At 45.4% G+C, this 22,557-nt stretch overlaps 1 protein-coding gene across 5 annotated transcripts in view; it reads left to right on the top strand.

Moving 5' to 3' along the window:
• NTRK2 (neurotrophic receptor tyrosine kinase 2) overlaps nt 1–22,557 on the top strand; it is a 546,312-nt gene that overhangs the window by 439,565 nt on the left and 84,190 nt on the right. For all 5 annotated transcript variants that reach the window (XM_033927854.1, XM_033927863.1, XM_033927846.1 and 2 more), the window contains one exon: nt 11,048–11,178. In XM_033927854.1, coding sequence (XP_033783745.1) covers nt 11,048–11,178 — 131 coding nt within the window. The remainder of the gene's footprint in view (nt 1–11,047; nt 11,179–22,557) is intronic.

The raw sequence follows: 22,557 nt of genomic DNA, 5'->3' as shown, positions 1-22,557 counted from the left end.
ATTAGGTAGGTGGGACAAGGAAGGTAGAGGATATTGCAATAGTCCAGTAGACTTAGGACTAGGGATTGAACTATGAGTCTGTATTGTTCTTTGCCGAAGAATTTTCTAATTTTGCGAAGGTTGCGCATGGTAAAGAATGCTTTTTGTGTGATTTTGTTGATTTGCACCTGAAGAGTGCAACATCTATCTACTGTTACTCCAAGGAGTTTGAGAGTGGTCTGTATAGGATATTTGGGGGTTTTTATTTCTAGTTCTGTTATCGAAGGGGTTTTGTCTTTTTCAAGCAGTAGAAATTTAGTTTTGTCTGGATTGAGCTTCAGTTTGTGTTCTGTCATCCAGTTTTCCACTATTTCTAGGGTTTTTACCAGGTTATCTGTTGTAGTGGGGTCTTGTGAGTCAAAGGGAAGGAGTATGGTTATATCGTCTGCATAGCTGAATGAGGTTACTCTAGGTATGTCTCTCAAGGAGGGGTCTTTTTAGGAGCTGTAATACGAATAACACAGTACATGAGCAGTCAAGACAAGAGTGCAAATAATAAGAGATTATGCATTCAACTAAAGTGCTGATCCCAAAAATTAGATAAATAAGAGTTACATTTGAACTCAGCAAAGAGGTCTGCTAATTTCTGAATGTCCATAGGAGGACCTATATTGTCAGAAAGAAAAGTACAACAGCATAAAATACTGAGGAGAATTTAACAGAATTCTCAGCTAGAATCATATCTAGGGCCATATGATTTTGAGAACCATCTGAGAAGTGGAGCCTAATTGATCAGTAATACCTTGCAAGGCGTCCCTAGAATAGTTCACAAAGCGTTGCTGATTATAATAATTTTAACTAATCCGATCAACATTCTTATTAATAGTAATAAAGGGAATAAGGAACTCAAACCCAGCCTTAACCTGAGCTCGGGCCTTAAATTCATCTGGGACCCCTCTTGGGACCCCTATAGCATCTATGTATACATGTGATCAGATTTATATCAAGACAGAAAAGAGGAAAAACCATGTGAATAGGAAGGATGCCTTTCAGAAAGATATGCAGGAGCATGGTAACCTTAACTAAAGTGCACTGGCCTATCCACTGGCTGGGTAGCTTAACAGGGAGCCAAAAGTCTCCATAAAGCCAGTAAATATCAAATCTGATGCAGCAACAATGGGGCATACCTATGAGCCAAGACAGAACAATAACCTGGGGGTAAATTACCTACAAAACTATCCTGTGTCAGATTAGAAACATGACATGTGTAATTGCCCTTATAGATGGTAACGGCAATATCAAGCTTTTGCTGTCCTGGCAACAAAGGGTATTTAGAACACTGCAGTGCACAAAGAGGATAGGTAAAATTAGAGGAGATACTGGTAAATAACCCAGAAAGGCATGGTTGGATACCAGGAGGGAGGTCCAGAGGTACGGTTCCTAGATGGGGTCTAGCTTGAGCACATATGTATCAATTACTCTTATTATGTTGATCAGCAGTGAATTTCATCCATTCTAACCAAAGGTTACGTTCTGAAAACCCTACCTCAACAGCCACAATATCTTCAAAAGTGGGATTGGCAATAGCCATCATGTCAGTAAGTTTATTGAATGTAGGGGCCAGTGGGTTAGTATTTTTTGGGGCCCCCACAAAATGGCGGGAGAGGATGAGTGGAGGTAGATAGATCCCGTAAGAAAACTGATGATAGCTAGACCCACCCTTAAACCACATGTTCATAATGTACATACCTTCATCAGTAGGTCTAGGGTTGTGAATAGTAAGAGAAAGCTTAATAATTTGTGCAGGAACACTTTTCCTATAACAGTGTCCAACCTTATGAAGGGTCATACAAGTAAGCAGTGATTTACCATTTTGGTCCACTGTTTTTCAGAGTATTTTCTAGTTTATAAGCCCAGTCAGTATTAATATTCCACCCTACCACTCCCCAGAATGCACACTTAACCCCCCAACGTGAGTTAGTAACATATATATATATGTCCTTAGTTTTAGGAATCTCTGAGGACCAATGGCACAGCCTTGGGATATCAATTGATGAACAGTCCACAATGTCACAATACTCAAAGGAGAAGGTGGCAACTTGCACACTGCTGGAATTATACCAAAGGGTAGCATACTATCGGTCTTTTCTGGATTCCAATTGAAGGACAGCCTTTGCGAGGGAGTAGTCCAGCTTGACGTCGTGTTCGCAAAGAGGTGTCGGGGGTGCTGTTTACAGCAGGAGTGTCATTTACAGATGGGTATGGGCAGAAAGTGTCGTGGACCTAGAACACATCATCCATGTAGACCCAGTTAGAAATGATCCATACAGGGAGAAAAACTAGCAGCAGCGGTGCCAGTAAGAGAATGATAAAGTTGGTAGAATGCTGCAATGAGATCATCATGTTGTTCCACTGGAGGAGGTGAAATCTGCGCAGGGAAGACTTGCTTCTAGGGTTTTAGGTTAACCCTCTTCAAGCGACTTGTGTGGATCCAAACAGGAAACTCCTCAGTGAGTGCAGCGGGCCTGGTCACAGCGATCACAGTAGTGGGAAGGCCAAAGGGGAAATCTGTCTGCTTCCGATCCTTGGAAAGCTGCTGGATAATCACCAGGCTGGAAAAAATGGGTAGGAATCTGTGGAGAGAAAGGAGAAGTGCAAGACACGTTTCTTTGAACAAGCCCTAATATTTCAATTAGCTTTTGGACGTATACCTCCTGTATCAAAGGAAAATCTACCCATGGGGCGGGGAAAGGTCATCCCGTGAGAATCTCAAAGGGAGAGCAGCCAGATGTCTGTGCATACAGAAAGAGATACTTGAAAAGAAATGCTTGAAAAGCATTCCAAATATCATTCAGCAGCTGTACTCCAATGTAATCCAAATAAGAGATAGAAAACAAGAGAAACCATGTTGCCTGTACTGAATGTGGCAACATGCACAATACCAATTTATTCACTTAGCATAGCCATGGCAAAAGAGAGACAATACTCACTTACTTAAGGTTCTTAATTGAACAATCCAAAAAGATATGTTTTTGTGTGCTGCATATAACTATTATGCACCTCAGAGAGACCATACTGATGTACTGAATGTATTCAGAAATGTATATTGAATGGATCATATGTAGGGAACACCACGAAATAAACGCTGTATAAAGTAAAACTTTTTTCTTAAACATATAACCCTTAACTAAACTATATTCAGAATATAAAAGCTATAAGTAAAAGAACATTGCGCAGTTAGGCTAGTAAGAAGTGGAAAAAGAGCTCTAGAAATGGCCAATATTATGTATCCTGGGGTACCCACTAAACTAAAACAAGTAGACATGACACAGACAAAACATAAAGTTTTTAAACGTGGAGCTATTTCTCCATCTGTCAAGTGTGCAGGGCTGAATTTAACTCTGCAAATAAACACATTGATATAAAAAAACCAAAACAACAAATAATGTATATCATAACCATCTCATATTTGAAAAAAGGCATAAAGCTAATGTCTCTTTGGAGCGTCTCTATCTCTGCAGTGATAAAGAGGACCCGTGGAAAACATTAGAAATATCTGTGCCAAAATGGATCTGGGATGGCTATGTATAAATCCGGAAAAAACATTTTAAATTAGCAACATCCTAATTTCAGCTAAAACAATAGAAAGGAATTGTATTTTCCAATTTATTTTCAATTCACAACCGTGCCAGCTGTAATTATTGAGCTATATATATCTGTATCAAGGAGCAAAAGGTCAAGAATGAAAATATCACTAGCAAGAAGTTAAAATGTCGAGCGAGCACTACGATAACCAATACCATGATATTGGGCAATGAATAAGGGAGAGCTAGCAGCTGGTATCCAGGGTTTCCCCTCTTTGCACCAAAGTCCGTCCAAAAGGGCGGCTTTGGGCACCTGCCAAACGCCAGGCATCAAATTCAGAGGAAGCTGTGAAAAAAGAGAGGAAGAGAATCCTGTTCACCCGTGAGACCCAAAAGCCCATTTAAAAGAAGGGCTTGAACATCGTGAAGAGTGTGAAGGGTAATGAGGTGACCTAGGGTCAGAGAAGTAACCATCTCTACCACCATAGCACAAGCAGCCAGGGCTTTCTTGAACAGGAGTGACTATAAAAAAAAGGCAACAGAGCGTAACTTACCGCCATGTTCTCCCTTCATGGTGTTACAATAGTCCCAAACAAAGAGATAAAACATGTGGGCATAAGCAGGAAAACCCAAACTTAAGCTAGAAACCAAAGCACATCTTAAATGTCCAACATTTCATAAGTCCATCTGATAAGAGCAGTCATTTCAGAAACCAGGGTCTGTCTCAAAATCTGGTCATAGAAGGAACAAGCAGAGATCCATTGGCGGCAGTGACCAATCATAGCAAGAAAAGTAAACATGTCTTTCTTGGTAGCTGGGCGGGGCAGACCCAGAATAGCAGCAATGCAGAAAGTGCAGATTTTCCTTTGACCATGAGACAGGACAAAACCCAGGTATTTCACTTCAGATTTACACCAGTGCAGTTTATTTCGTGACACCTTGTGACCACACACAGACAACCATTATAAAAGGTACAAACTATCAGCCTGACAGGTCTCCTGAATTATGGAACACAAAAAGTTGTACAAAATGAGAATAGGACCATGAGGGGCAGTGCATGACTTGTAGAATAGCCCGAAGGACATTCCACACTAGGTATACTGTTGCTTAAAGGTGAAGGCAGAAAAAAGAGCTGAAAAGCTTCACCAACAGGGACTAAAATAAAACATTCTTTAGGAAAATGACAGAAAAAAATCATTGGCTGCCGATGGAATGGTGGAAGAAACATAAGGGCAATGAGAATTACCAAAACATTAACAGCCCTAAATCTAGGACGAAACAGGGAATGCCATCAGCTTTGGCAACAAGAGCGATGGGCGTATTATAAGAAGAGATGGTGGTTTTGATAATGCCGGAGAAAAGTCAAGAGACAAGCAGTGGAATCTCACCTTACTGCTTTATAAAACCAAGAATGAGTAACTTCAAAGAAGCACTATAGGGGGTCAGTGGAAGCCCAAACAGAGAAGTCTGGGGGAAGGGACAAAAACATTCATGCACAGACCCTGATAATGAAAGCAAAGAACAGATTAGCTTTGCTCTGCACAAGAAAGAAAACCTCTAAAACGGAATTTTTTCTTTTTCTTTTTTCTTTTTTTAACTACAAGGGAAAGATCTTAGACTGATTCAAACAGCGCATTCAATTCATTCCACATAACAGCCTGTCCTACCTCAGTAGTAAACATTGGTGACACAGAAAGATGGGAGCTGAAGGAAAAATGTCATACACACACACAGCCGTACAAGTCTCATTTGTCTAGGAGTAAGTGCCTTTATTACTCATTACAAAGCCAATATAACAATGCAAAAATATTCGCTTATCTTACCTTATAAGCGAGGTACAGTAATAAGAGACAATAAAATCTTATACTCTATAAAAGTTTTAACCTTACAAATGACAGAGTGGGCAGGGGGGTTCTATAAATAATTTCATTCTTTCCGAAAGAATGGCAGCTGCTTATATATATGAGGGGCGCTTACCAAAAGTACCCCGAGATTTTTCCCAAAAAAACTCCATAAGAGAACCCAAAGCTTGAACTTAAAATAAAGGGTTGGGTACAGGTCACCACTACCCAGTGAGTATTAAAGAACAGAAAAAATTCAGAAATACTCACAAAATACCGGTGATATCATCTGCCCATCGCGGACAAGCCCCCAACTGAAAAGGATTCAGGTCCCAATTCCTGCCCCATACTTTCTCTGTCTCTGTCATATGTAAGTCAGGTACCTGGGGACACATCTTAAAGACCAGAAACCATCTTTCAAATATGTCCGTCTTTTATTATGAGTTTCACATATTTATACGAATCAGGTTTGCCAGCATGTGTCAGCATGTGACGTAAGGTCACATGAAACTTTAAACACATCAGCATTTTTCCTATCTAGAGATTGAAGTCCAAAAGGTAAGAAAAAGCCTTGACCAGCAGAGCTTCTTAACTAAAGCTGTCTGTAAATACGGCTTAACAAAACAATTGAATTCACTTCACATTATCTCTGTTTAAACATTACCTGTCCTTGTATTCTCTTCAAGGAAGGGAAAGATAAACAGGGCCTACCTTTGCATCTTTAAACAACATATGCCTAAGGACACTTACTAAAGTTCTGATACGTGTCCGTTCACCGCCGACTCCCCGACACGATCGGGGCAAGAGGGAGCTCAAGCCCTCTTGCCCCAGCCAACCGCGGCACCCCCGACACGATCGGGGCAAGAGGGAGCTCAAGCCCTCTTGCCCCCCCGACTCCCCGACACGATCGGGGCAAAAGGGAGCCCAAGCCCTCTTGCCCCGCCGACTCCCCAACTCACCGACAATATCGGGCCAGGAGGGAGCCCAAGTCCTCCTGGCCCTGGCGACCCCCCCCCCCTTAGTTGTTCGGGCCAGGAGGGAGCTCATATCCTCCTGGCCACGGCGACCCCCTACCCCCACCCCGCACTACATTACGGGCAGGAGGGATCCCAGGCCCTCCTGCCCTCGACGCAAACCCCCCTCCACCCATCGACTGCCCCCCCCAAGAACCTCCGACCGCCCCCCCAGCCGACCCGCGACCCCCTGGCCGACCCCCATGACACCCCCACCCCCCTTCCCCGTACCTTTTTGTAGTTGGCCGGACAGACGGGAGCCAAACCCGCCTGTCCAGCAGGCAGCCAACGACGGAATGAGGCCGGATTGGCCCATCCGTCCCAAAGCTCCGCCTACTGGTGGGGCCTAAGGCGCCTGGGCCAATCAGAATAGGCCCGGGAGCCTTAGGTCCCTCCTGGGGGCGGGGCCTGAGGCACATGGTCGGGTTGGGCCCATGTGCCTCAGGCCCCGCCCCCAGGAGGGACCTAAGGCTCCCAGGCCTATTCTGATTGGCCCAGGCGCCTTAGGCCCCACCAGTAGGCGGAGCTTTGGGACGGATGGGCCAATCCGGCCTCATTCCGTCGTTGGCTGCCTGCCAGACAGGCGGGTTTGGATCCTGTCTGTCCGGCCAACTACAGAAAGGTACGGGGAAGGGGGGTGGGGGTGTCGTGGGGGTCGGCCAGGGGGGTCACGGGTCGGCTGGGGGGGAGGTCGGAGGTTCTTGGGGGGGCGGTCGACGGGTGGAGGGGGGTTTGCGTCGAGGGCAGGAGGGCCTGGGATCCCTCCTGCCCATAATGTAGTGCGGGGTGGGGGTAGGGGGTCGCCGTGGCCAGGAGGATATGGGCTCCCTCCTGGCCCGAACAACTAGGGGGGGGGGGTCGCCAGGGCCAGGAGGACTTGGGCTCCCTCCTGGCCCGATATTGTCGGGGAGTTGGGGAATCGGCGGGGCAAGAGGGCTTGGGCTCCTTTTTGCCCTGATCGTGTCGGGGAGTTGGGGTGGCAAGAGGGCTTGAGCTCCCTCTTGCCACGATCGTGTCGGGGGTGCCGCGGTTGGCTGGGGCAAGAGGGCTTGAGCTCCCTCTTGCCCCGATCGTGTCGGGGAGTCGGCGGTCCTTCGGGGTGGGGGTGCGGGTGCGTGAGAGCGGTCCTGCGGGGGTGAATCGGACGTCGGGGGGGGAACTATGTAAAAAAAATTTTGTACAATGCGCTCATGCGTATACCGCGCAAGGGTATGCACGGTTTGTAAAAACACGTATAACGCGCGCGTTATATGCGTGAAAATTCGGTAAATCGGAAGCGCTTACAGGGAAATTCCATAAATGCAGCCTAAAGGCTAGATGCCAAGTAGTGCGGAACTAAGCGCAATTCTATAAAAGTTAGGTGCACTTTATAGAATTGCGCTTAGTTGTGCCTAAAGTGAGCCTAGACATCGGTAGGTATCCTAACCTGAGGCGCACCCTATTTATGCCAGGGTTTTCTGGGCCTAGATGAGTGCGCCTAAATTAGGTGCCTAAGTCTGAAACAGGTGCCTACATGAAAAACGCGTCCACAATCTTCCCCCAGTCACACTTACTTTCTACCTACCATCCAATTAAGTGCAATTCAATGTCAATTACATTTTAATTGCCAATTCTCGGTGCCGAGTAAGCCTTTTAAACAATTTAGGCACCTAGATTGGCTAGGCACGCCAATCTATGTGCCTAACTTTAGGTGTCATTTATAGAATCGTGCCCTTACTGCCTCCTAATAGGAAGTGGTTAGTGCTCCCACATTATTACTTTTTTTTTTTTTTTTTTTTGCAGGGCCCTCATGCTAATGGAAAAATTAGCATGGAACCTTCAAACAACAAATTGAAAAAAATCCCTACTATAATGCTGTGGTGAATCTGGACATAGCACACTGAAAAGTCCCACTTTAGCACATGCTAAACATTGATTTTGCCACAGCTTAGGGAAAAGGCCCATAATTATTGCAAAGGAAAAGAATGGTATAGAAATTTCATACACATATGAACTCTGCTTCTCAGTGAAACAGGGATCCAACCAAAACAAATAACACAACAGTATCAATATAAAAAAATAATTATCAGAATCCAGGCAGGCTCTGAAGTTAATCCTATTTTGGCTCTTCATACGAAGGGGAAAATAGAAATGTGTTTATTGAAGTTTGTATGCCATGTTTGCACTAAATCAACTTACAAAAACAAGAAGCATATAATGAAACATTTTAAATGGCTTCATTTTGTAACCTGCTTTTTTGAGAGAACAATTGCTGCATCATTAAACATTAAAGAGATTGATTAGCAGCTGTGACCTTGGATGCAGAGAGTAGAATGGCGGTTCAGTCAACACTTGTTTAAAACATGGGACATTTGTACCTTTCTTTTATCACCATCACACCTATTATTCTGTTCAGTTCTGTTCCATGTATTCATTTTTAGTCTGCCTGTACTAAGTCCAAAGCAGATTTGTATACAAAATATCAGAATAGTCAAAATAGAAAATCTCATATTAAAACACAGAATACGTAGCAATAGAACAAACACAGCTTATGGCACAAAACACAATCTGATGATTCAGCTCAGGTATTATTGAAATAGCATAGCTTTCTTTAGTTACAGTACCTAAACTGTGCTTTACTGTTTGCTAGTCTAGGTGGAAGATTTTTTTCTAGAACAATTCATCCCAACTTTCACTGTCCTCTCATTCCTGCTCAGCACTCTGCCCTTAGCTCATCCCAGTCCTTTGTCCTCCTTTTTCTCGTAACCCTGTTCTGTTTTTCTTACGCAGCCTCTCCTTCCTCATACCCTATCCCTCCCCTTTGTTCCTTCTCTGTCATTCTTCCCTCTCTCCTATGGCTCCCGCTGCCCCATGCTCTCCATTCCCATGTCTATCCTCTGCTCCTCTGCTCCTTTTCCCTACCTCTTTTTAAATTCCCTTCTCTCATATGTGGCTCTTCTCCAGCTCTCCCCTTTCATCTTCATTCTCTGTCTACCATTCACCACTCCCTCCTTTATGACCCATCTCTGTCTACCTCCTCCCCTCTCTCCTTCTCCATTCTTTCTCTGCCTTCTGTCCCTTCAACATTACTTCTTCTGACTCACTCCCCTACTTCTCCTATGATTCATCTCTGCCCTGAATTTGCCTATCCCTTCTTTGTGATTTCCTGCACTCCCCTGTAGTTACCCTCTGGCACTCCCCCCTCCCCCTACCATAATGTCTTTGTCCATCTTCCTCCTCTCATAGCTTCTCTCTCAAGCTCTCCTCTTTCATGCCCCCTCTTCTCTTTCCACTCCACGTCGTATACTCTCTTCCCCACATGTCCTTTCTTCTACTCCCTACCTGCAGCAACTCAGAGGCTTCCCAGGAGAAGGAGGGACTTATAAAATAAAATAGTTATAAAAGTTCCTGCAAAATGTTGTATTTCTTTAGAGGAGAAGAATTTCTTATTTTTTGATCCAAAACAATTATGTGAGTTTATTACAGTCAGAGAAGGAAGTGGAGTCACTATTGGTTCAATTGTACCACCCACAATGTAGCAAACCGGCTGTCTGGGGGTTAACTATTTCCCTGGTTCTGTCTAAATAGGTTAAGTATTTGTTTTACTTTATTTTAATTTTCTTTGTTCTTGGATCCAAAAATTGTGGACTAAATAATTAATTTATTTATTGTTTGATGTTAATTCAATCACATTTACCTTATTATTATTTCCAAATCCTTTTCAAGTTTGTATACTTGATGTTATGATGGAAAAATTTGAATAAAAATAAAGTAAAAAAAAAAATACATAAGCAAAATAGTGCTTAATGCTCCTGAAGAAAGCCAGTAACCTTGGAAGGAGGGATGAGGCTTTAGGCGAAGTAGCAGCAGAGAGGAGACAGATTGCAGGGAATTAGGGGGCCCTTTTGATAAAGTGCAGTAGGTTTTTACACTTACTGCGCCTTAATTACAAAACTAAGGGCTCCTTTTACTAAGGTGCGCTAACGGTTTTAGCTCGCGCTTAGCGTGTGCTATAATGCCAAGCACGCTAGACGCTAACGCCTCCATAGAGCTTGTGTTAGTATTTTCCGTGTATCACGGGGTTAGCGCGCATCTTAGTAAAAGGAGCCCTTAAAGTATGGAAAATGCAAAGCCAGTGAAGTAAATGCAGGGCATGTCCAATGTCTGCCCTGTATTTAATGCAGAAGGCAAACCTGGGCCTGTATTAAATAGATTGGCAAACAGCACAGACACATTTGCACTAGCTACTGATACACGTAACATATCATAGGCCCCAGTGTATCTGCATTTGAAACATAAAAGACGCAAGGCCATTAAATTAGATATGTCTAAACCTACTGTTAATCCCTTATATGTTCTCATTTTCTTTACTTATTGTAGTTCTTCCCACAGCCCTTATGTTTCTGAAACTGTCTATTTGTCCATGTTGGTTGTGTTTTTTTTTTTCTTTTTTAACTCCCCGATACACATTGTTTTGTCATTCCCTTTTTTAATTTGTACATTGCATTGAATATGCGATAATGCGATATAATCAAAAAGTTTATTAAACTTATGTAAACGCCATAGTGGCTCTTGGTGCATGGTGTTATGCAGTAAAATAGATTCTTCCAAAGAACTGTCCTTCTTGACAACCCTTTTCATTTATTTACAGTTGTTCAGCACATCAAACGCCATAACATTGTTCTGAAGAGAGAGCTTGGAGAAGGGGCCTTTGGCAAAGTCTTTTTGGCTGAGTGCTATAACCTCTGTCCTGAGCAGGACAAGATCCTGGTGGCAGTAAAGGTAATGTGATCTAGAGTTTTCCATTACTAATTCATGGTGACTAACAAGCACTGCATTTTTCTTAAAAAGATAAATGTTTGGTCGTGTTTTGGGACTGGTGTAAATCCTGATACGAGATATGTGTCTGTGAATAGGTCCATGAGCATAAAGAGGATACACCCAATACAAAAAGCTCATATAGAACTTACCTACTAAATCATATTTAGTGTCACCATATATAATAACTATAAATCCAATTTTTCCATGTATGACACACCAATAATAGGCTAATGCCAGATCAAGCATATCTCTGAAAAAAAACTCTATTAGAGACTATGAATCTTAAGTGCCCGCAGCTATTTGACGTTAGAACCAGTCTAGGCTAATAACCTGTATGCGGGCTATCATCGGTCCAAAATGTCTCCTTTTGAGTTTAAATTTTTAAATTTTTGTTTTATATAAAGATCCTATTGTTCCTTAAATATAATTGCCTTTAAGAGCTTTAACTCAATTAGCTTATATATATATACTTGTGCCCTTATTAGGGCCTCTTGCATATAGTATTTATATATAATACTTAGCTCGGGTATGATTTTCTACCCAGCCCTCACGAAGTGATACGACAGAAGTTCTCCGTTTCACTCTCAAGATGCAAAGAGAGCTTCTTCAGGAAATTGATATTTTGCAGTTGCAAATACTATAAGAATAAAGGAGAAAAAAAAGTATATATTATACATACTAAAATTCTTTAATTTAACAAATACTTAAAGCTGAGACAGACTTGTTCTTGCTATTTATGAAGACTCAAGGTGGCCATGTGAGGTTTTCTTGTTTCCATTCAGTTGACTACTTCTAATGGCAAATAGCTGCGGGCACTTGAGATCCATAGTCTCTAATAGAGTTTTTTTCAGAGATATGCTTGATCTGGCATTAGCCTATTGTAATTACCATATATAATAAACCAGAGGGTAGAAAAAGCTTCGGTAATATACAGAAGTCATATAGAAAAATCACAAGATCCTTCCAAACTCTCTATTTCAGTCATTGGCATAAAAACCTCTCTGGTCATTATTTTCTTTAAATTTAAACAATATGGGGTTCATAATAAAAAAAAAAGTCTAAAAAGTGTCCTAAATGGCTACTTGGACGATCCAAAAGCCTGATCATCCAAGTACCAATAACCAAAGCTGGTTTTTAGACGTATCTAAAAACAGCTTAGGCCTTTTCCCTGCCTCTAGACGCACAGAGTGAAAAGAGGTGTGTTTAGAGGAGGAGAAAGAGCGGGCAGTGGGCGGGAGGTGGGCCGACCTACACCTAGGTGTACAACAGGTATAACCAAACATTTACAGGTTGCCTAGTCGGCACTTAGACCTTTTTGACTTAGACGAAGTCAAACCAGGTCTAAGTGCCGAAAAAGGGGCCACTGAGCTGATGGTCGCTGGCGCCATCAGTTCAGCGGCCTGGCAACCTACCCACCACAAGCATCGCGGCAGGAGAGATGCCTCATCTCCCCTACCGCGATGCCATCATTACTCTACCCGAACTGCCGTGACCTGCGGCAGGAGAGATGCCCTATCTCTCCTGCCGCAGGTCGCGGTAGCTCGGGTTGAGGAGTGATGGCATCGCGGTAGGGGAGATGAGGCATCTCTCCTGCCGCGATGCATCACCCCCCCCCACACACATATAACATCAGGGCAAGAGGGAGCCCAAGCCCTCTTGCCCCGCGGCAGCCGCAGCACCCCCGATGATATCGGGCCAAGAGGGAGCCCAAGCCCTCTTGGCCCGGCGTTCGTGCCCCCCCGACTTGATCTGGCCAGGAAGCAGCCCAAGCCCTCCTGGCCCCGGCGACCCCCCTCCAATTCAACGGGCCAGGAGAGAGCCCAAGCTCTCCTGGCCCCAGCGACCCCCCCCCTACGATTCAACGGGCCAGGAGAGAGCCCAAGCTCTCCTGGCCCCGGCAACCCCCCTACTGGATTGGGCCAGGAGGGAGCCCAAGCTCCCCTGGCCCCGGCGACCCCCTACCCCCCACCCCCATTACAATACGGGCAGGAGGGATCCCAGGCCCTCCTGCCCTCGACACAACCCCCTTCCCCCAATGACCGTTCCCCCCCCCAGAACCCCTGATCGGACCCCACCCCGCCGACCCGCAACTCCCTTGGCCGACTCCACAACCCCCCCCACCCCCACCCCTTCCCCGTACCTGTACGTTGACCAGACGAACGGGGGCCAAGCCCGCCCATCCGGCAGACCAGTCGGGTGCAGAATGGGGCCGGATTGGCCCAGGCGGAAGAAACCCCACCCACAGGTGGGACCTGAGGCGCCTGGGACAATCAGAATAGGCCCTCCTTAGGCCCTTCAATAAGCTGTATATCCTGTGTCCCTTCTCTCCTTTGCACATGATTCATTTCAGCTTCACCCCCTCTCCATTTTTCTGTTTCCACCCCCTCCCCTATGCTTTGGCATCTCTCACTTTCTCTTCTCCTTTCCTTCCTTCCTTCCCATTCCACACCATGGTCTGGTATCTCTATCTCCTTCCCTTCACTCCCCCCATGCCATGGCATCTCTTCCTCCCCCTCCATGGTCTGGTATCTCCTTTCCTTTCCCTCCCTCCCATGGACTTGGCATCTCTGGTTCCTCTCCCTGGTCTTCCTTCTCCCTTCTTCCCGCTCTTTCCCCAATTGGATACAGCAGCAGCAGCATTTCTCCACCCCCCCCTTTGCCTGTGCAGCATTTCTACCCCCCTTGCCTGTGCAGCATTTCTACCTCCCCCTTGCCATTGCAGAATTTCTATGCCCCCCTTCTCTGTGCCACAGCAACATTTCAACCCCCTCTCTTCCCTGTGCAGCAGCAACATTTCTGTTCCCTGCCCAGCATTTCTGGCCAGTTCCCCTGCTCAAAGCCATGGGCATTTACCCCTCACGCGATCCGCGGCTGAGTTGGAAGCCTTCTCTCTGACATCGTGACATCAGAGGGAATGCTTCCGACGCAGCCGCAGATCGCGTGAGGAGCCGACCGCTCGCTGCTTTGAGTAGGGGAACCGTCCAGAAGCTGAACAATCGCCGGACACCCCTGTTTACAGGTTTACTGTCACTACTGCTGGTTAAGGAAAGCAGCAGCAGCGGCAGAATAGGGAGGGTGGCCGGCTGTGCACCCTCTTAGGGCGTGCACCCGGGGCGGACCCTCCCCCACCCCTCCCTTGGTAGGCTTCTGGTGAGAGATATACAAGTATTAAATTTAAAGAAAATAATGACCTGAGGGAGGTTTTTATGGCAATGACTGAAATAGGGAGTTTGGAAAGATCTTGTGATTTTTCTATATGACTCATGTATATTACTGAGGTTTTTTCCTACCCTCTGGTTTATTATATCTGGTCAGAAGAATACATGTGGGGAGTGGGATAGAACACGGCAAACTTGAAACAAACAATTTTTATTCATATAGACTTAAAATAAAACACATGTAAAAGTACATGAATATAAAGTCATATTTCGCAGGTACATGAATATAATGTCCTTAGTAGTTGATAACCCAATTGATGACCCGACATGGTCCATGTTTCAGCCTCCAGACGGAGGCCTGCCTCAGGGGTGTGGTGGTCGGTCTGGAAAAAGTGTATACACCTTACATGAATATAAGCCAAATGCAGTATAATATAGGCATAAATATCTACTAGAACAGACTAAATCAATATTATTAAAAAAAAACAACTTGATTAAAAATATCAAGAAACATAAGTATACATAAAAGCTAAAAGGGTCATGGAGCAAGACTGAACCTATAAAAACAGCAGCGTAAGTATGGGTATATGACTCAGATCAAAAGGAAAGCCACATGAGTATGAGTATAAATTATAGCATAAATACATATTTAAAAACGCCTGAGAAAGACATTAAATATGGTGGCACTAAATATGATCTGAAGTATAGGACAGTAGGTAAGCTCAATATGAGTTTTTTGTATCGGGTGGTTTGATGTGATCTACTACCTCCAGTTTTAAAACTACAGTTAAACCTTGGTTTGCGAGCATAATTTGTTCCAGAAGCATGCTTGTAATCCAAAGCACTTGTATGTCAAAGTGAATTTCCCCATAGGAAATAATGAAAACTCAGACGATTCGTTCCACAACCCAGAAACTTTAATACAAAATACTATACGCACTTTTATTGCAAGAGCTCGCTCATTTAGAACAGTCACTACACTCCTGCAGCGTCAGAGAGAGAAGAACCATTGGCTCAGCTGTGATGTGTGTATACTGTATGTACTTGTATTGCAAGACCTTGCTTGTATATCAAGTTAAAATTTAATAAAAAGTTTTGTTTGTCTTGCAAAACACTTGCAAACCAAGTTACTTGCAATCCAAGGTTTTACTGTATATTGTTTATCTAAGGAGGACATGACAGCTGATCTCCTTGTGCACTATAAAAGGGAGCTGCAAAAAAAGAAAAAAAAAACTGACCATGCCATAAAGAGGCAAAATCCTCCATGAACTTTCAGAAATATGTTGAGACGTACATCTACTATTAAAAATGCAAGTGGATTTGTACGCACACATGTCTTTATGCTCATGTCAAACTCCCCCTGAACATCCCCAAGACTTGCATCTGTTTTTGAGAGGCTGGCATTATTCCCATGTGATTTTTCTCAATAACATTAAAACAAAGAGAAGGCATCAAGTATATTTCCGAGGTAAAACAATATAACAGATAAGAAGAAAAGAACTTGTTCTGAGTAATAGAAATTAAGGGGGGAATTCATCAAGCAGTATTAGGGCCTTAAGTCAGGTTAATTGAGCCTTAATGCTACTTAAAAGGCCCTGACAATGCCTGACCTAAGATACCGTGGCAATAAATAACTCACCATGGGTTAAGTAGAAATTAGATTAAGAAGAAGAAATTAGTTAAGAAATTAGTTAAGAAGAAGAAGGGAGCCAGGGCACGAGGCAAACCTCGGCAGCGTTTTTTGTTCTGTTCTTTCTTCCTTACAGGAGCGGAGAGGCAGAGGGGAAGGCAGGAGGAAGCAGCCAGAGCAGGCTGTTAGACCGGGGTCGCGGCGAGAGTTAGCTCCGCCCACCCCCACCCGCGTCAGAGGTTACATCGGGCCCGGGCTCCCCCTATAAGAAGAAGGGAGCCAGGGCACGAGGCAAACCTCGGCAGCGTTTTTTGTTCTGTTCTTTCTTCCTTACAGGAGCGGAGAGGCAGAGGGGAAGGCAGGAGGAAGCAGCCAGAGCAGGCTGTTAGACCGGGGTCGCGGCGAGAGTTAGCTCCGCCCACCCCCACCCGCATCAGAGGTTACATCGGGCCCGGGCTCCCCCTATAAGAAGAAGGGAGCCAACGGCGCCCAGCCGTTCGGCGCACGGCGAAGGCGAGCGGCAAAGGCGCTCGCCTTAGCGAGAGCGCCTTTGCGAAGGAGCCTTGAGAAGGAGCTCAGACAGCAGCAGCAGCAGCAAAAATCTTTTTTTCTCTCTCATTACTCTCTTCTCTCTCTACCCTTTCAGCTAGCTGCACGCCGGACACCACTCATACACACCGAGGAACCAAAGGAGCAGGGAAAAAGAAATGGAGGCTGCAGGAACCCAGCGGAGCTACCCAGTGTACTGCATCGAGTGTCATATGTATGACTACCTCCCCTCCGGGAGGCAGGCGTACATATGCGGTCGATGTCAGGAACTGGATAGCCTGAGGAAGGAGGTCGGGAGACTGCAGGCCAGGGTCCAGGAGCTGGAAGGACTGTGCACCTTAGAGGAACCGTGCTGGACAACGGAGGATACCACCGGAGAGAGTCACGTCACGGAGCAAGTAAGAGAGCTCGAGAAATTCATCGAGGAGGCCTGCAGGATGGTGGCGGCTCAGGACAAACAGCACATCGGAGTGGAACCAACAATTGGACAGAATCCATCAGACGCCATGAGAGTAGGACCTTGCGGAGGAGCTGGACAGACAGAGGAGATAGTGACCCAACAGAACCCAGAGGAAAATCTAGCGGATCGCGACACGGACCTGAGACCAGAGAGACAACCAAGGAAGGGGAAGTCTGCAATTGTAGTGGGAGACTCAATCCTGAGAGAAGTGGACAGTCACATAGCAGGAGGGAGAGAGGACCGACTAGTGACATGTCTCCCAGGGGCGAGAACGAAGGACGTCATTGACAGAATAGAGAGAATCCTGGACGGAGCTGAAACAGAGGAGACAGCGGTGATAATCCACGTTGGAACCAACGACATCAGCAGGAGGAGCTACAACAGGACTACACTAACTGAGCAGTTCAGGATCCTGGGGAGGAAACTGAAGCTGAGGACAAGGAGGATAGCCTTCTCAGAGATCCTGCCAGTACCGAGGGCAGATGCTAAGAGACAGACCGAGCTGCAAGCAGTAAACGGTTGGCTGAGGAGATGGTGCGAAGAGGAGGGTTTCCACTTTGTACGGAACTGGACAACTTTTTGGGGGAAGAACAAGCTCTACAGGAGGGACGGACTGCACCTGAACACGGCTGGGACGAGGTTGCTGGCACGCAACGTCCAGAGCAGCATAGACTTGGCTTTAAACTGAGGAGAAGGGGAAAGCCGACAGTCGACCTGACCTCGACACATCGGACCAAAGTATCAAACAAGGATACTGAACCAGAAATTTGTAAAAGAGGGCTCGGGACTGAGAGGGAACTTTTGGGAAAAGGACACAAGGACGCAATGCAGGGAGCCAATGCACAAACGAACCTAGCAAGCAGAATTAAGAGAGAGCAACAGGAGCCAGAGGGTCATCCAAACATGGGGGAGCAAGCTGAGGACAACATAGACACACCGCAGGATGGGGATGAACACAACAAAGCTCGGGGGCTGGCAACCCATGAGGAGGTTGGCAGGGGCGCCAAACCACGAGGAAAACCAGCGGAAAAGGCAAACAACCAGGACTTAAATTGCCTATACACTAATGCTAGGAGCCTAAGAGCCAAAATGGGAGAACTAGAAGTCATAGCCAGTACAAAGGACCTGGACATAATAGGAGTCACAGAAACGTGGTGGACTGATGACAACAAATAGGATGTGGCCATACCAGGGTACAAACTCTACAGGAGGGACAGGACACACAAGAAGGGTGGAGGAATAGCGCTTTATATAAAGGACTCCATACCTTCAACCAGGATAGAAACAACAGTAAGGGCGGACGACTTGGAATCACTATGGATTAAGCTACCTGGAGGAGCTGGAGCAGACATAAAATTGGGCCTGTACTATCGCCCACCTGGACAACCGGAAGCACTCGACCAGGACCTGGAGGCTGAGCTGAGGCAGATATGCAAAAGCGGAAGCGTGATGGTGATGGGAGACTTCAACTACCCTGGGATAGACTGGAGTATTAGACACTCAAACTGCACAAGGGAGACCAAATTCCTGGAAACCACGAGGGACTGTTTCATGGAACAGCTGGTCACGGAACCAACACGGGGGGATGCAACTCTCGACCTAATCCTCAATGGGCTAGGGGGACCTGCAAAGGAGGTGGCGGTGCTAGAACCCCTAGGAAACAGCGATCACAACATGATCCAGTGCAAGCTGGAAATTGGACCATCAAAGGTGAAAAGATCCACAGCGACAGCATTCAACTTCAAAAAAGGGAATTATGATGGCATGAGGAAATTGGTGGGAAAGAAACTCAACGGTAGCGCAAGGAAGATGGAGTCTTTAGAAAAAGCCTGGTCCCTACTCAAGGGCACGGTGCAAGAGGCACAGAACCTGTACATCCCCAGATTCAGGAAGGGGTGCAAAAAAAACCGAACAAAAAACCAAGCGTGGATAACAACTGCGGTGAAAAAGGCGATAAGTGACAAGAAAGCATCGTTCAAAAAATGGAAAAAGGACCAAACAAAGGACAACCAAAAGGAGCACAAAGAACACCAAAGGGAGTGTCACCGTGTGGTTAGAAAAGCTAAAAGAGAATATGAGGAGAGACTGGCGGGGGAAGCAAGAAACTTCAAATCGTTCTTCAGATATGTGAAGGGGAAGCAACCGGCAAGGGAAGAAGTGGGGCCATTGGATGATGGAGACAAAAAAGGAGTGGTAAAAGAGGAAAAAGAGATAGCACACAGGTTAAATAAGTTCTTCACGTCAGTCTTCACGAGGGAGGACACATCCAATATTCCGGAACCGGAGGACATCGTAAATGGGGATCGGGATGAAAAACTGGTCCAACTAGAGGTAAGCCAAGGGGATGTCCTCAGGCAGATAGACAGACTAAAGAGCGACAAATCGCCAGGTCCGGACGGCATTCACCCAAGGGTACTCAAGGAACTAAGGAACGTAATAGCAGAGCCACTTCGCCAAATATGTAACCTATCCTTAAAAACTGGAGAGATCCCGGAGGATTTGAAAATTGCAAATGTCACACCCATCTTCAAGAAGGGTTCAAGGGGGGACCCGGGGAACTACAGGCCGGTGAGCTTGACCTCGGTCCCGGGAAAAATGATGGAAGCACTGATTAAGGACAGTATCTGTGAACACATAGAAAACAATGGACAGCTAAAGTCGAGCCAGTACGGTTTCTGCAAGGGTGGGTCATGCCTCACAAACTTATTGTACTTCTTTGAGGGGGTAAACAGACAGGTGGATAAAGGGGAATCCATTGACATCATTTACCTTGACTTTCAAAAAGCCTTTGACAAGGTACCGCACGAAAGACTGCTTAAAAAGCTGTGGAGACACGGGGTGCAAGGGGAGGTCCACCGATGGATCAAAAACTGGCTGGCAGACAGAAAACAGAGGGTTGGAGTGAAGGGCCATTACTCAGACTGGCATGGGGTCACGAGCGGAGTTCCGCAGGGGTCGGTGCTGGGACCGCTCCTGTTCAATATATTTATTAATGACCTGGAGGCGGGAACAAATTGCGAAGTTATTAAATTTGCGGATGACACCAAACTCTACCGCAGGGTTGAAACCATGGAAGACTGCGAAGATCTGCAAAGGGACCTAACGACGCTAGAAGAATGGGCCAAAAAATGGCAAATGAACTTTAACGTAGGGAAATGCAAGGTCATGCATGTAGGGAAAAAGAACCCGATGTTCAGCTACAAAATGGGAGGATCACTGCTAGGGGTAAGTAACCTTGAAAGAGACCTGGGAGTGATGGTGGACACGTCTTTGAAGGCGTCAGCACAGTGCGCCACAGCCTCAAGAAAAGCAAACAAAATGTTGGATATCATTAAGAAGGGTATCACGACCAGGACAAAGGAGGTCATCCTGCCACTGTATCGTGCAATGGTGCGACCGCATCTGGAGTACTGTGTCCAGTATTGGTCGCCGTACCTCAAAAAGGACATGGCGGTACTTGAGGGAGTCCAGAGAAGAGCAACTAAACTGATAAGAGGTATGGAAAACCTCTCATATACTGACAGACTGAAAAAGCTGGGGCTGTTCTCCCTGGAAAAGCGGAGACTTAGAGGAGACATGATAGAAACCTTCAAGATCCTGAAGGGTATAGAAAAAGTAGACAGGGACAGATTTTTCAGATTATGGGGAACCACAAGTACAAGGGGGCACTCGGAAAAATTAAAAGGAGACAGGTTTAAAACAAATGCCAGAAAGTTCTTTTTCACCCAGAGGGTGGTGGACACATGGAACGCGCTTCCGGAGGCTGTGATAGGCCGGAGCACATTACAAGGCTTCAAAGAAGGTTTGGATAGGTTCCTAGAGGATAAAGGAATTGAGGGGTACAGATAAGAGTAGCGGTAGGTTATAGGGATAGTCTGGGACCATTGCTCAGGCAATGGGCCTGATGGGCCGCCGCGGGAGCGGACCGCTGGGCGAGTTGGACCTCTGGTCTGCCTCAGCGGAGGCAACTTCTTATGTTCTTATGTTCTTAGATGCAAAATATGTAAATACATATTTTGTATCTCATTACTATGCAAATATACTAACATGGAATGTGGGGTTATTTTACCACCTGGGAGCATCGGACCACAAAACTGCAGCCCGATGCTCAGGGCCCACTAGCTCAGGGTCCCCCTGTAGACCTTGGCACCCCCTCCTTACCCATCCCCACCCCCACCTTACCATTTTCATGGGTGGTTCAGGGTAATGCTATGGAAACATAAATAAATAGTGGTAATAACTAGTGTTAGACATCACAAGAAGTTATTTTGTTGTTTAGAACTAATGATAAACAAATAGCATAAAGGATGTGATATGAAAAGGATGGTGAGGGATGTAAGTGTTTTGTTAGCTGCATATGAATGTAAATATCAAGAAAGGTGGAAAAACTTGTAATACTTGCCAGACGTTTAGGATAAAGCATCCCATAGACCTAATGGCCATCAAATAGAGTTGGCATCGATTTCTTCACAATTAATGGACAAGAATATGCATTAATGCTGGACTAACATTCTATATTGCAATAATTACATGCCAAGGACATCGTCAAGCTCAATCAATATTTATCAAGCATGACATTCCAAACCCTTTTCAGAAGTTAGGAATTGCATAATGGTGCAAAAGCATATGAATTTCATCTCCTTGGTTTCCCCCAACAAACCGTCTTGTTAAATGTGGATTTGAGTAGTCTGAAATTTTTTCACTTGAAAAAGATGCATTAATGTAGATCTTTAAATGGCCTTGCTGAACTATGCCGTCAGTAGTACTGTAATTTGAAAATGGCAGACAAACATTTTAGCAGCGGATCCTGACCAATACTCAGAAAAGGTTCATTAGAGTATGGAGGAATAAGAAAAATAATGAGAAATTATAAATATTTACAAGCTCTGAATTAAAATTCTGAGTTCTGAGACAATTATCGTCGGACTGGCAACAATACTTTAATAAAAGATTCAATCCTGGAGTTAAGATGACGACACTAAACTGAGGCATTGTGGGTCACACTGCAGTGTCACCGATCTTATTTCTGTTCCTCCCATCCCCCTTTCCTCTCTGCCTTTCTCATGCGCTCTCTGGAATGCCCACACTGTCTCCAACAAGCTTACCTTCATTCATGACCTCTTTATCTCTCAAACTCTCCACCTGCTGGCACTGAGACCTGGATCTGCCATGAAGACTCTGCTTCAACTGCCTTCCTGTGTATGGCAGGGAGCCCGGGCAGGGTGATAGAAAGCCTGTGCCAAGCACCTGGCAAGTCCCTAGTCCCTCCACAGAACCTAGGTTTAAACCAGAAACATTGCAGTACAGAAAACTACACTTCCCAAGAGCCTCTAGTTTGTGCCCTGTGCCAGGAAGAAAGAGCAGGGAGGAACCGGGGTTAGAGAGGGATGGTGTCTTTAAGTTTCCCTTGTGTCTATTCCTAAGCCTAGAACAGTGCAGCTGGGGAAGTTGAATAAACTTGTGCTGCACCTTTTAATCCTGTCCCTTTAAGAAGAGACAGAAAATTACCTGGGCTTCAAGCTAGGAAGCCTTGGCTGTGCTCA

The sequence above is a fragment of the Geotrypetes seraphini genome, chromosome 1 (assembly GCF_902459505.1).
Source record: "Geotrypetes seraphini chromosome 1, aGeoSer1.1, whole genome shotgun sequence".
Classification (NCBI taxonomy): domain Eukaryota; kingdom Metazoa; phylum Chordata; class Amphibia; order Gymnophiona; family Dermophiidae; genus Geotrypetes; species Geotrypetes seraphini.
This window is presented reverse-complemented; position numbering and strand designations above follow the sequence as displayed.